At 40.4% G+C, this 15187-nt stretch overlaps 1 protein-coding gene and 1 long non-coding RNA gene across 6 annotated transcripts in view; both read left to right on the top strand.

Annotated features, from left to right (window-relative positions):
• Positions 1–3868, top strand: part of KCNK2 (potassium two pore domain channel subfamily K member 2) — a 127273-nt gene extending 123405 nt beyond the window's left edge. For all 5 annotated transcript variants that reach the window (XM_085054823.1, XM_085054822.1, XM_085054826.1 and 2 more), the window contains one exon: positions 1546–3868. In XM_085054823.1, coding sequence (XP_084910949.1) covers positions 1546–1863 — 318 coding nt within the window. In that variant the 3' untranslated portion in view covers positions 1864–3868. The remainder of the gene's footprint in view (positions 1–1545) is intronic.
• A 3523-nt stretch (positions 3869–7391) lies between these two features.
• Positions 7392–15187, top strand: part of LOC146439227 (uncharacterized) — a 73141-nt gene continuing 65345 nt past the window's right edge. Inside the window, exon 1 of the long non-coding RNA XR_014850704.1 lies at positions 7392–7520. This is a non-coding gene — a long non-coding RNA (uncharacterized LOC146439227). The remainder of the gene's footprint in view (positions 7521–15187) is intronic.

Here is a 15187-nt window from a genome sequence, read left to right as displayed (position 1 = left end):
GAAACCTGTGCACTGGCTCTTTACTCCCCCAGAGAGAACCATTCTCTGGGACCTGGACATCCTGCCTTTTTCAAGGCTTAGGAAAACGATAAAACTGCCCCAGGGTGTGCACTGATACTATTTATCATATTTTTATTACTTGATTACTACAAATAAAATATTGGAGCAGCTGAAATGTTTCAGCATTGCAGATTTCATTATTTTCAGGTTTTAAGTGCAGTGTGTCTGATCCTAGTTGCACAAATTAAATACTGATAATAATTCAGCTAGGTGAGTCCTGTGTGAATTGCAGATAATAACCCTTGTTTTAGAAAATATACTTTTGTCCACATTTGTCATCTGTGTAATTCACTGAAGCAGAGATGAATGTAATAAAATGACCCTTGGGTAGAGAGATCTTTTTGTTCTGTTTCTGGAGGGGAAAAGTTTTTCTGAAACCCTGTCACTCCTGGATAAGCAGATTAATTTTTACCTTCATTACATTCCTGTTTTCCACTGCCCTGCAAAGAATGAATAAGCTCGTGGCTTTTTCTCTGGTGGTTTGCCCCCCTATATTTCTCTGTGTAAATTATTTTTTTCATTTCTGTGCTTACCAAGTCAGAGTTTGCTCACCAATGATTATGCAGTACCAATTAGACTCACTTATTTATTTGGGTTAAATTCTCCTGGAATGCTTGACTTTGGAGTTATATTTATGAGTAGTCTATCTTCCCCGTGTTATACATTCCCAGTATTAAGCTGGGAGCAGAGATGTAAAGAAAAACAATGTATTTCCTTGCCATTGTAATGAGGTAATATTATCAAAAGGTGCCTCCTTTAGCTACCTACACAAGTTATTTAATGTAACAGTGGTTTGACTGAAATACAAGTGCAAAAATATAAATAGTAAATAAATGACAGGCCATAGTTTACCTCAGACTAGGTCTGCTCAGTCTATCTTATGCCATATCTGAGGAAAAATAAGGATGATTTGGGATTCAGGGTGGGAAGCAGACCTGCCACTGAGGTGACTTTTAACTGTTGCTGTGTTGATGCTATGTTTGAGCAAGCAAAGAGAAGAGAATGCAAACAGCTGATGGTTTCCTTTTAAAAAGTCGTTCTGCCTAAACTTAGAAAATTCTTTGCCAAGTCTCCCAAGGATCTTTCCAGAGAGAGTGAAAGTGCTCATAAATAACCCTTCACCCTAGTAACAATACATAACACAGCCTGGATTGCTGGGATTTCAGCATCCCCTGACCAGCTGGGTATTGTGCAGCTGTCAAGCCTCTGCAGCTTCCCTGTATTGTTGACTGCCTATGATAATAATAATAAAAAAACCAGCAGAAAATATTTTTATTTGTGTTTTTGGAATTGTTGTTAACTCTTACTAGTGCAGCATTTCTTCTTTAGTTGCTATCAATGAAGGAGTGAGTCTTTGGCATGAGGAATTTGTGTCAGCAGCAGCTCTTTAGCAGCCCTGCACTCCCACCAGGCTCCCAAAGATAACCAGTGTCTGAAGTCCTTGGTGCCATAATGCCTCCTTTTTCTTGCTGATTTCTGCTGCAGGTTGGGGAGTTCAGAGCCCACGCCGCGGAGTGGACAGCCAACGTCACCGCCGAGTTCAAGGAGACGCGGCGGCGCCTGAGCGTGGAGATCTACGACAAGTTCCAGAGAGCCACCTCCATCAAAAGGAAGCTCTCTGCTGAGCTCGCCGTCAACCACAACCAAGACCTGACCCCCTGCAAGAGAACACTGTCGGTGAACCACCTGACCAGTGAGAAGGACCTCTTGCCAGCCCTGACAAAGACGGACAGCATTTACATGAATGGTTTGACGCCGCACTGTGCAGCAGAAGAGATAGCCGTGATCGAGAACATTAAGTAGCCATGACTTTGGTTCCCAGCCCTTGGGAAGCTCTTGGCTTAGACTAGCCATACACCTTTTTTCTCCACCCTGTCGATGAGCAGTGCTAGCAGCATTTTATATGTGTGCATGAGTTCCACAGAAAAACTACAGTCCCGAGTTACCATCGCATCTCTTCAGAGACACAAAGACGAATGGCACTTCTGTTTCCGAAAGATGCTGGAACAAGCAATGTTTTCTGCCTTTATCTGCCCAGACTGTTTTTCACTTCTAATGTGCCATATGGCCTCACGAATGAATCTCACTTGTTTATGGTAACAATGTAGCTTTGAGGGATCAGTCCTTAAAATTTCAGGGTCTACCTTACTGAGCCTAGGAATGGACAATTTCTGGACTACAACACATTTGTAAATGGCAAGAAATTCTTATGCAGCCTTTTACCTAAGAAATTTTGGTCAGTGCCTTATCTTTTGAAGAACCAGAACCTCTACAGTTCCTGTACAACTTTTGTTTGTTTGGGTTTTTTGCATGAGAAGTGTATTTCATTTAAGCTTCTGTTCTTCTTGAAATGATGGTTTTTTCAAAGGTGTCTGTTGTGAAGATACCAACCAGCATGAATGAATGCCAAAACTCAACAATCATCAATTGATGTTCTTAGCTCCAAATTTAAAGGCACTGCAGTTTCAAAAGTTGCAAACATGTCCCCCAGAAAGTTTGTTTTACTCAGGTCCAGCTGATACTTGTTCACGCTGACTTGTAGGATTTGTAGACCCTTTCCAGGTCTTAGTTTTCCAAGCAGTGTTCAGCAGATGTTTTTCTCTGCATCAGATGTACCAAAAAATCTGCAGCCTATCTATCACTAAATTATAGTAGTAGATGGCAAAAGCAAATAAAAATTACTGTTTTGATGAGAGGCAGGGGGAGGCTTTTAATTGCTGTGTTCTGATAATCACATCCAAAAAACAATGCAGAAGAATACAGCTATTTTTAATAAACATAAACCTTCTGCCAGATATTTGGTATGAAAAGGATTCTTAATTTCCTTTTTAAGTCCAGTCACCCCAGAGGCTACATGATATTTTACCCAGGAATCCTGGTGGAGTGCTTTCCTGAATGTCACGTGGGCTGCCTGTGCCAGAGCTTGGCTAACGTGGGAATGCAATTGAAACTGGTATCACTGTGACTTTCTACATTTCAAATAGAATTGGCTCTGAAAATCAGTGCAGGCATGAAGAAGAGCTGATAAATAGCACAATCTGAATACCGATGATTGTTCAGACAGGATAGGCTGACAAGAAGCAGATCTAAACCAGACTATGGGTTTTCTTTATTGGTTTTAAGAAAACACATTAATTTTTACCTTCTGTTTTGCGTATAGGTGTACATGAGATTCAGAAGAAATGCGGGATGGAATGGATAATTTTGCATTTTTTTCCTTATGTTACTCTATTGTAACCTGGCTGTACATAAAATGAATAGAACAGGCCTTAAAGAAAAATTTAGGCTCTGTAAATTAAAAAAGAATGGGACTTTGCTGATTGGGCATGATTCAAGTGGCAAATCTTACAGCATCTCTGACCATTAGATAACATGCAAGATATGAATGTTCATGTTTTTTGGATGCTTAGCTTGTTTTCTAATAAATATAAGTTAATATGTAAATTCAGTGTAAATATCAGTCAATTAACATTTACAGAGAGTACGCTTTTAAAACTAAGAGAGTTCCATGACACAGCACCGAGCAATGCTCTTATAACAAAGACCCTTGTCTCCCCAGCACAGTGTTCTGAATGTCCACATGGCAAGGGTTCTTCTTGCCATGTATAAACTGTGAATTGTAATGAAAAATAAAGTTTTTAATTAAAATGAGCTTTCCTGAATCTCCTGCTTGCTACAACTGGAATGCTAAGAAATAATTTGTGAAACTGATTTTTATGCTTTCGTTGGTTACAGAGTATAGCAGTTTGCCACCTGCTTTAATTTAAGCTGGTTTAGCAATAAAGGCTTGACTTACCCAGCACAGAAATTACTATTTTTTTTCTCGATATTAAAAATTATGCTCTTTGGTTGCCATACCATAAATTGTGTTTCTTGCTATTTTTTTTTCAAAAACCTATCAGGATTCAATTTATTCCATCGTATGCTACAGAGCTTCTGGCAATTGCTCCATCTTTGCCCCGAGGGAGGTGCAGGGGGCTCTGCCCTTCTCTCCTGCTGCTTCTCCTGTGGTTGCTGCTGCCTTTCTGCAGAAGTGTGTGAACAAGCAGCTCTGGAGCAGTTGTTACTGCAATCAATATTTTACAGATGTCTCTTTCATTAGGTCTTGGCCAAGGCAATGAGAGCCACACCAGCGTGGTGGTAAGTGAGGAAGGCTGGTTTCTTTACATTGTTTCAATCTGATTTGCATGGGATGTGTTTTAGCTCCTTTTGGAGCTGATTTTTTGGAAAGGGGCAGGTCATGTTCCAAGTTTATTGTTCTTGATACTCTTAGATGAGATATTTTAGGTTAAAGCCTTATATCACTCTAACCAACTTGTTTCCATTTACCAACCTACAGAAGTGTGCTTGTCTTTCATTTCAAAGAAATTTTTGGGTGTCTCAGGACCTGCTGAAAAGGGCACAGTCCATTCCATTTTAATTTGCTTTGACTTTTGAATATGATCATTGGGAAAAGAATCCCTTTTGATTTATATATATTTCCTCTTTTTTTTTTTCATTTTTGTAATAGATCTAAATTATCCTCCCTTATCAAAATATGCTAACCTGTGAGGAACAAAGCATAAACAAATAAAATCCTTTATTTGGAAGTTTAATAATTGTAGAAGAGAAGATGCCACAATCCAGATAGTATAAACAGGCTGAGCTATCATAACCCAAACATGTCCAGTGCCATTAAAGTTCTTGGAAAATCTTTTTCTTCTGTGATAGACCACAAATGCTGAGGATGGCTCAGTTAATTTATAATACTTGATGAACTCAAAGGTTTTTCTCTAGATTTCAACAGTAGCAGACTTCTGTATTAAACCCCACCCCCGTCTTTCTTGCTTCTAGAAATTTTGCATTGCTCATTTTCCCTTCCAAATATGGAGCTACACGAGCATGAATTAGGATCCATTTGTACCCTCTTTTCTGTCACCCATACATGGAAATATTTCAGACTGCTAATGCACTTGGTACTTAAGCAAACTTGTGAAAATGGTAAGGGGCTGTCTTCTTTTATACTGAATAAAAAAAAATAAAAGACATTGGCAAAATGTTCTGGAAGAGAGACAAATTGTGGCACAGAGGAATCTGTAAAGGCACATGTGCCACCCAACAGAACAATTTATTTCTCAGTATTTGAGTAAACAATTAATAAAACCAATCTGAAATCTCTTAAAGCGATAGATAGAGGTGATCTGTAGTTTTACTGTTGGCTGTGATAATCTTGTCTTTTCCTTTTCCTTTGTATTCCTTGGTGTTCTGTACCTGGTAAAGTGTCTATGCTGGTCAAACCCTCAGTTTTTGGATGGCCATGCATGAGAGCCAGGGAGATTGATTTGCAGAGAGTTTGTACCATGCCCCATTCTTGCTTGAGTACCAGGGAAAGAGCTTGCTTTGGCATCCCCTCCATGTGCTTTGTAGCTCCAGGTTGCCTGTTCTCCTTTTCCTAATGTTGAGGGAGCCTTGAGGTGCTACCGTCAGAGCAGTGAAAAGCATAGAAGGATCAAACCCAGAAGCTTCCTGAATCTCATGAGCATTCCAGCTCCATCTTCCTCTCTCCCTCTTCCTGATTCAATAGGAGGAAAGCTTGAGGGTAGCAGGAATCTGCAGAAGAGCTGAACCTCTAAAGGTGCCACCCTTGACCTGAAATGGACCTTCCTTAGGTCACAGTGTAAGACCAGGATGGCAGATGCCAGAAAATCTGGTGTGCATGTTTGTTTGGAGTTCTTGCTCCTCCAGTATTATTTCTACACCAATGACCTCTGAACAGGAGCACAACACACCCTGCAGAAGGAAAAATGAGAGGCTGCTCTACTTGGTCAAATCTACATGCACATCAAAAGTGGAGATAAACATATAACTAATTCCTGGGAAGGAGATTTTCCTGTCAGGGAAACTACCAGCAGTGTTGAAATACAGCAGTAATGCTTCTAATAAATTGCTGTCATACAGTTATGTGATAATTAACTTTTCTTTCCTACCCTGCAGTGCTGTTTGAAATTAAAGGATTTTATATATTTGAAGAAATACACATCTTGCATGACATTCAGAGTTAATTATTTTGTCATATTTTTTTTGTTTGTTTCTGTTGCCCTGCAGATTTAAATGAACAAGATAACCTTATAGTGAATAAAGTGTTCCTTTTGGGAAAAGTAGAAAAGATGTCAATTTACTGTTATTGGAAATAACAAGCTGTTAAGCTACATGGAGATTAAAAATGTCAGCTTTTTCATTTGAGCAAGCATTCTCTGCTTTGCCAAATTATTGTTACAATTGTAAAGAGTCTTTGTGAGAATCAATAGGAATAGTTTTATTATACTTGGAAAACTTGAGTATGTCAATTTTAGGCCATTGCTTATCATGCTTTTACGAACTTTCAGAGGAATATGTTGAATAAACTTGTAAACAAGTACATTACTTATTGTAGAACAATAAGTGCAACTGATACAGTAGCATATGCAGCTTTATATTCTGGACCCAGATATATTTGTGCCTTCAATATGTATCAACATTGTTGCATCATCTTAAATTGACTAAAAAACCCACTTTGGTATGATGACTATTGTTCCATGTAAACTCAGTGATTTGAAAATATAGCTCAATTTTAAGTCAGTGTCTTAGAAAATCAATAAGGTTTCACAACTTTCTATGAATTATAACAGTCTATCCACACTAGTGATGTAATAAATAATATCTTATTGATTGCCTGTTTTAGTTATTTCTGAATGTTAGCTGTTTTCCTGCCCTAGCTGCTGGAGACAGATGATTATGAAGAAAGCAACTCATCTCTGTGGTTTGTGATCAATGCATTGTGACTGGGCTACTGGCATTAGAATTCTCAGTGGTGGAACCTGGGGTAATATATTCTGCCTCCACTGCTACTCATTATTACTAGTAGCATTCATTAAATTCTCTGGATGCACTGATTTTTCTGGGAATGTCACAAGAGGGTTCATATAAACATCTCTAGTTTGACTTTGGCAAAAAAATGTCCTAAGTGGGAAACTTCTTTAGTAGGATTGACTGTATTAATTCAATTGTTAATAATAGCTGGTTCTCAAGACTGATTATATGCAGCCAGAACTTCATCCTCCAGAGAAAGGCATATAACACACATATAATAGAGATCCTGCTGGGAATGTACTATTTGTCATTAGTAATAAAAACCAGTATTCTTCAAAATATAATCAACAGCCTGAAATGACTTCTTAAACAGCAGTTTAATGTTAGCTCCATTATTTTTTTCTTTCAGTATTAATTTGAGCCTTCATATTAAACAGGGAGTTCTGAGAAGTTTTGCTGAAGCAATACACTTCCTGTGAAAGAGGTATTTCAGTCTTGTTTGGCTCAGAGGATACTGAGACTAACTTTGCTGGGTGATTAAAAACATGAACATATGTGCTGCAAACTTTCTCATGGGAAGATGAGAGAATACATCACTACACTGCTGATTTTGACTTCTATACCAGCAACAGGTATGGCTTCTGTTTTGTGTGGATTTTGCTTTTTCTGCAAAGATTATAGTATTCAGTATTCATGCACTCAGGCATGCAAAGCCCCCTAGTTCTGGTAGCAAATGTGATAAAGAGAGGTTCTGCTTTAACTATCCCAGCTATACTCAGCATGCTCTTCTCTGTAATGTATTGACATTCAGTGCAATTTGTCACCTTGCTTGTTCTGGAGCAAAAGGGAGGGAATTTACAGATTTGAAGGCATTATGTTGAACATTTGGACAGAATAATAGCCCAAGAGTTGCAGCCTGATAAGGCCTGAACTGCAGACTTATAAAGTCACAAAGTCTGAATGCTTTTTTAGTAGTGGTTTGTAGCAAAAAGAAGCATAAAAAATTCAGCTCTGCTATGAGGAGTGACAGTGGGAGTAACGTGTCATGTACTATTGTGCACTTCATAACGTGGAGGTGGCACAGACACAAAGACCTTTTCATTTCTCAGTGTCCTCAGGGACTGTCAGAAGAGAGTCAGAGTGTAGCCTGCATTATCTCACTGTGCTCTGCCTCTTTTGCAGGCTCAGAATGTGCCCCAGCTCTAGAGGTACTGCACCTTCCTGTGCCACTTGGCTGACAATGATGGGATAGCTTGACAGGGGTAAACTTTCTCTTGCTCATATGGCACAGGTGAAGTAAGAAAAGAGGGGTTTGGCTGCTGTAGGTACAACTTGTCCTTTGGGAAAAGGAGACACCTGAATTCTGGGCTAATGTCACTTTGTCTGACATGAAGCCCTCAAAACTCATTTATGTAGAGAAAGGTTTTTGGAATAATGGATTTGTATTTGCTCTACCAAGATCAGAGCAGAGGCTGCAGTTTTGTTTTACCACTGCAGCTGCATGCTGCTTTTGAGCTTGGCTTGTCTCTAAGTGAGCAAGACTAGCACAAAATTAGCACTGGAAGTGGTTTCCACTTGTGTAGACAGAAAATACAAGAAAAAGAATTCCTTGACAATTAGAAATGAAAGAATTCCTCTAAATTCAAGTTGCTGCTTGGTGATTGTGGAAATCAGGTTTGGAAAGGAAACTAACTTTTATTGTCACTTCAGAAGGGCTGCATTTGCACATTGCTCCATACTTACTGTCCCTTAAAAGAGCCACCTGCTCCAAGAGTAAGGGATTACAACGGAGAACAGGGAAAGCCCTTAACTACAGAGCACACCATAAACCTTTCTTCTTTTTTATTACAAATCCTGAGACAGTTTCCTGTACAGAAAAAGCAGAATGCAGAAATTGCACAACTGGCTACAAAGATAAGTCAGGGTCTTTTCCCTTTGTTCTTTTTGTTGTTGTTTCTGTTTATGTCTGTGGGCTAGAGTTAAAAGACTTCATACATTTTAATGTGGCATCTTGCATAATAAATGTAACTGACTGAAGCAAATTTATGTGCTGTATGCCTCTGGTTTGCACATTTTGGTCCTATTAGAAGTTAAAAAACCTTCTCCAGCGTAGGTGAAAAAGGGCTATTTGTGAAAAACATACAAGAGAAATGGTTAAGATGGAATAAGCATCTGACTAGTGTTTTCCCAATTAACACGCCAGAAATGTTGAAAAAAATATGTTGCTGTGGAGACTGTGGCATGACATGATGCTTGAAGAGGACAACATGATCATGTGCAGATCAGCATGGGCTTGCCATGTCTTGCAGTACCTAAGATATCTCTTGGAATTGCATGCAACCAAAATAAAGCTGCTTTCCTACCTCTTCCAGCATGTCTGCCTGTCAGTTTAGTAATTTAGCAGCAAAAAAGAAAAATTTTTGAAGCCAGTTGCAAGAGGAAGACAGGGGGTACTAACCTTAACAATAAGGACAGAAGTGGTGATTATATCAAGTTCTCAAGTGTCCTTTTCTCCACCTGTGCTATTTGGGAGCTGTGTGAGAGACATACTTTGACAATTGAAGTGTCATCTCATCTCTGCAGATATATGGCTTGGGTTTGAAACTGTCTGTAAGCCTCCACTAACTCAGAAATAAAGAAACTAAAAATGATTTCAGAGAAGCAATGGCAATTTTTTGGAGACAGCTATTATCTTGGGGGCTTTTGATAGTCTGTCTGTATTTGAGCTATACCTGAGGTAGGGATAATTACAAATTGGCATGAAAAATCAAGATACTTTAAAGTTAGGGTTTTTACACCTGACTTTGTATTCCTCTAATATCTTACAGATGATGATAAAAACGAGAAAAAATATCATTAGCCTGAAAATTCCTTACAACAACCCTCAAACCACAAAATGCAAAACCAACACAGTCCAGCAATTCAGCAAATTCATTCTTTCTTCAGTATTTTCCATCAATATCCCCCTCACTACAATGTGACTTTTCCCATCTTTCCCTTTTTCCCATTTTATTTTACATTTTCTGTGCTGTCCAGCAGTTAGAGAGGAGTTTGAGAGTTAGGTTTATGTGCTTTGTTCCAGTTTGTGGCTTGCTCAGGGAGCAGCAAGGTAACTTTTTAGTGTAGGTAACAATTGCATTGGGATGTCTCTGTAAAAAAACAAAACAACCAACCAAAAACTCCTACCATGAAAAGTATTCTGGGTTTGCTTTTTTCGTTTTCTTTTTATTGCTGCAGATTACAGAATCACAGAATATTCTGAGCTGGAAGGGATCCACAAGAATCATCAAGGCTATCTCTTAGGTGGATGGTCCATATGGGGATTGAGCCCACAAACTTGTGTGTTGTTATCACTTTGGTCCAACCAACTGAGCTGATCTCAGGGTCTGAGTTCCAGCTCATGCTTCCCTTCATGCTTGAGGGAAGCTCCTTACAAGTACTTTATCCCCTTCTCTTCAATCTCTAACAAATTCTCTTGCACAGTGATAAAAAGACAGAGTCCTTTATGGCTGCTGTCATGCACGAATTTGATGTGGTCACTCATTTTGTTTCTGTTTTGCTGAGATTTTCCATGTCTGTCTGTATCCTTGTACTTCTTGGAGATAATCTCTGCCCTGCACGAGGAGGTTCTATGTTCATGCCTGGTTCACACTGCAGAAATGCAGATTCGTGGTGTGATCACACATCTGTATCTTTTCACTGGCTTGGGTGCCAAAATGCCTGGTTTCTCTCCTGTGGCAAGGCAAATGAGCCATTTTGAATGCCACCAACACATTGACTGCCAGGAACTTCTCACACTCCCTTGATCCCTTGGCTTGTTCATTGCCTTGGATATCTAGTGAAGTGCAGGGTGATTCTGAAGAGGGGAAAATTGTTGCTCTTAGAAAAAATCTTTCTGAATTGGGATGTTATAAAAAAATTGCTGTGTGGTCCTGGAATTGGGATGACACTATATTTCTTAACAAATGCAGTTTACTGGGAGTGATTTATGCCTATGTAATAAATAAATAGTAGTGGTAAGTAAGGGAGCCACAGATAAAATGTAAATTTTGTTTTAAGGCTTATTTGAGAGCACTCTAAATGTCTGTCAAGTCATCATAATGATGGGCATGTAAAATTAAAACCACCACTTGGGGTTTGGACTTCTCAAAGCAGAACTGCTGGCTCAATGCAACTTCCTAGTGTTAGACTGTAAAGCAGCACTTGTTAAATATCATAATTTTTCTTCAGAATAGGTAACTCTTTGGGTACAAACTCCTGGAAAGTGCATGAAGGGGAATAGACCCATGTTTTAGGCTGGAGCAATGGTTATATCCATATTCCCTTTCATGGGAGATGACAGCAATTATTAATTTACTAAAAGCTATGCTGCCAAATTTCAGCAAAATGCTAGACATGAATCTGCTTTGATACATGAGGTGGCCAGATTGGTGGAGTGCTTCAGAGGTGAAAAATCTGAGTCCATTGGCAGGTACATGAAATAAAAAAAATATACAAGAGAAAATATAAAAGAAGAGCTTTGCTTTGAGTGTTGCCTCCAAGAATCAAAAGCCCAGGAGACAGAGTCATGTTTTTCATGTCAAATAAGCTGTCACAAAAGCCAACATGAAGCCTTCTCATAGGAAGCAGAGTTATTTAAAAGGATGTCCTTCCATCTGGGCAGAATATGAAGCCACAGTCTCATCTCTGTACCTCTTTGACTAACTCTGTCCCCCAGTCTCCTTCCGGAGTAGGGTAAAACAGAGTAGTTCCTACCCAAAGGAACTGAAGGATTGGGCAAAAAATATGAGTACAATGTTTGTGGAGAGAATTTCAATGCTGTGTGTGTCTCCAGGGTTCTAAAACTTGGATGAAATGTGTTGTTAAAATGTCTTTTCAACCATTTTCTTTGATCCTGTTTTTGAAATTATGCTATTGTGTAGTTTCTGAATAAGGGCAAGAACAACAAAAGTCTTTTCTTGCAGCTCCTTCTCACTTGCTTGTGCAGTTGAGCCTTGCCTATAAATATCACAACTGCTTCTGCTCCAATAACCCACAGAGGGGTATTGTCTTCAGAAAAAAAGTGGGAGAGTGAGGACATTGCAGGAAAGGCTTTGCTCTGAATCAACACCAAGTCTTAGTATTTGCAAAAAACACAATTTATACAGTGAGTGGGAGCTTAATACGAGTGCAATTAAGTGTAATGACATCACTAATTTGCCTGAATGTTCATTCAGCTTGGCACTCAAACCTACCAGCCCAAGTCACTTCCAGGTCCATGGAGGTCTGCAGCCACCTCAGCTCACTGTCCCTGTGGCTGAGTGGCAGAAGGGACAAAAGCTGCTGTGGACATCTTGCAGGTGATCCTTGTGGTGACAAGGGGCACTGAACTAGAGCTGTCCTGAGCTGTGCAACCTCTGTTCCCTTCAGACCTCTTCTGCTGGTTCTGTACTGGAAAGACGCACCCCTCGTATCACAGCGACCAGCATGGATTCAGGATGGCAGCAGAACAGCCACTTTACTGTGGCACTTCGAATCACCTGAGCTTCCAGGAGATTTGCTGGTTCAACTGGCAGATTTCTGAATAAGTGACAGAGTGTCCTGAGCTGCCTGGAGGTGAGGGAACAGCTTCCTCAATGCTCTTTTGAGGTTATTCATTCTGCACAGCAGCCAAACGTACTAAAGATGCTTTTTCCACCCAAGGGAGTGATTGTCCCTTCTCTGTCACTCTTGGTTTATTCCATATGTAGGAGGATAGAAAGGCTGACAGATGAGGTTGTTTTTTGGGGTTTTTTGGTGTTTTTGTTTTTGGGTTTTTTAATAAATTAAGCTAGGAAAAGGAAGTGGATGAAGTGAAGGAACTCCGCTTCATCTTCAGCCTTCTGCAATGTCACTCCTCATGCCACCTGAAAACCTTGTCAAAGCCTTCAAACCCATAGAGGGAAAAGAAGGTCATGGTATCACTTGTCCAAAAGAATAATAAAACACCCACCCTGAAAAAAACACTTTCTAAAGCAATCTTTATGTATCTAAGATTCATAAAGGAAAGGACACAGTATATCTAAATTTTGTTTTGCAAATCACATGGAGATGACAAGCACAAGAGATGAAGCTGGAATATCATGTGGTGGGACAGATTCTTTTAGTCTTGCCCCATTTTTGAGTGACCTCTATGCAGCTGAATTCTTACAGTATGTAAAAACACCTATCAACTGCTGCTTTGAGGGTTTTTTTGTGGAATAAAATGTACAGTTAATTAGCATAGATTAGAATAACTTTTAGCCCTCACTTACATTAAATAACATTTCCCTTCCAATTCATAAGTTCTCAAGTTTAAAAGATCAAGCTTGACATAAATATATCTGAAATGACAGAGACAGAGACCTCTGATCAAATGAAGGAATGCTAAGATTTCCAGCTAACATGAAAGACTAATTACTGAAGCGAGACTTAATAATTGATGCCTTCATTCAGTATAGCTCTGAGATTTAGGTCCAATAAAGAATTTATGCACCTAAAAATAGTAAATACAGAACCTAATTTTCCATCCTTTGGTCCCCAGATAGGGACCCAGAACCCTGTGCATATTATTGAGGCCCTAGAGCAACAGAGCAGACAAGGAAATTTCTCAGATCATCAGAGGGGGCTGAGGTTGCTGCCCTCAGCCTGCCCACAATTAGCCATGCTAATTGTGACTGTTAATGACGCAGGATGTGGTGGTGAGGGGTGGCTGAGCAACAGCTCAGCTCTCCTGCCGTCTCATAAGCAGCATCAGGGTTTGCTAAATTGCCATTTCCTTTAACTCCCCATTGGATCCTCATGTCTAGACCTGGTTTAAAGCATAGAAATGCCAAAAAAAGCAGAGGGAAGCCTTATACTCAAGATGTGTCTGAGGATGCTGGGATGTGCTTCTTCACAGTCCTTTAATTAATGTGTTACTTAGGTTTTTGCCCCTTGAAAGCACTTTGCAGGACTTTTTACTGTGCAGTCAAAGAAGGCTGAAGTGGGTTTTGCTACTGCCCCTTTTTACACAATAGCTCTTACCCTGGAGCTCCCTGGGAGATGGAATTTCATTAGCTGGAGTGGATGAGTTCGTGCATCCCTGAAGGGAAGCTGAACCATGGGACAGCAGGTCAGATCACCAAGGCAGGACTTTACTTTCCCTGCTTGAAAATGAAGTGGAGGATGGCAAACCATGGAGCTGAGGAGTTGGAAGCCCAGCAGCTCAGGTGCAAGGCAGGGAGTCCCACCCAGCTGAGCCCTATTACTGACTCACTGCCTGTGTAAAGCAATGGGATGGAGAGTTAACCAGCTCTAGGGGCAGAGATTGGCAGCTAGAGCCTCCAGTCTGGGAGACATCCATGTGTACTAGCCTGAGGAGAGAGGCTGCAGCTGGAAAATAGCCTAATTCCAGCAATGCAGTTCTCTGGGTTGGAAAGGATCAACCCAAATCTTCTGGTAAAACGTGGTGGAATTTTGACCTGCAGCAAGGGGTGGCTGAGGCCTCAGCAGTCTCAGCTGTGCTGGGGGAGGTGACATCAGAGGGTGTAGGTGTTCATGGGGGTGGCACAGGTGTTATCAAGGGGTGAGGGTGGCTGTGCTGCTCAGGTCTTTTGGTCACTGAGTTGCACAGAGAGCCTGAGCCTGCTCAGGGAAGTGAGATGTGGTCCTAGGCTGAGGATTTGAAACTCCCTTGGATCATCACTGGTGCATCCAGACAAAGCCTGGTGAGTGAGCTAAAACTAGGGAGGAGGCTTGTTGTTGGTGAGTTGCTCCCATTTGGAGGGGGCATTGAGTTCAGGCCATGTTGGAGAAGGGGGATGAAGCTCTGCCTTAACCATTGGTGTTTCGCTTTGGTTTTTCTGGTTGTTTGCTTTTTTGATTTTGTTTGAAATGGATGGGTGAGGATTTGCTGCTGTTCTGCTTTCCATTGAGGTTGTCCATGCCTGGAGGGACTGCAGGTTTGTTTATGTGGCTGCCAAGCAGAGACCTCTCCAGAGGTGGGCTGTATCCAGGTGGGGAACCAAGGGACTGGCTGTGAGGAGCTGTACTGCTCCACAATTAAAGAAAATAATGTTTTCTAACACACCCTGTTGCTGCTTTTCTCTCAACCTAGAAGTGAGAATTTTGCAAAGTCTGATGTTGCTTTGTACTTGAGCCAAGTTAGTGATGCCTGCTGCAGGAAATATTATGACTGCTGGTGACAAGTTAATATTCTTCCTACAATTATGGCATTCCTGGAGAGCTATAGGAAATGTCCCAATGATATTAAGTAAACTAGATGGTAGGGAATCCAGCAGCAATCATGCTGCAGAGAGGG

The sequence above is a fragment of the Lichenostomus cassidix genome, chromosome 3 (assembly GCF_008360975.1).
Source record: "Lichenostomus cassidix isolate B80296 chromosome 3, HeHo_3.0, whole genome shotgun sequence".
NCBI lineage: Eukaryota > Metazoa > Chordata > Aves > Passeriformes > Meliphagidae > Lichenostomus > Lichenostomus cassidix.
The sequence above is the reverse complement of the archived record's forward strand: the minus strand, read 5'-3'. Positions and strand labels throughout refer to the sequence as shown.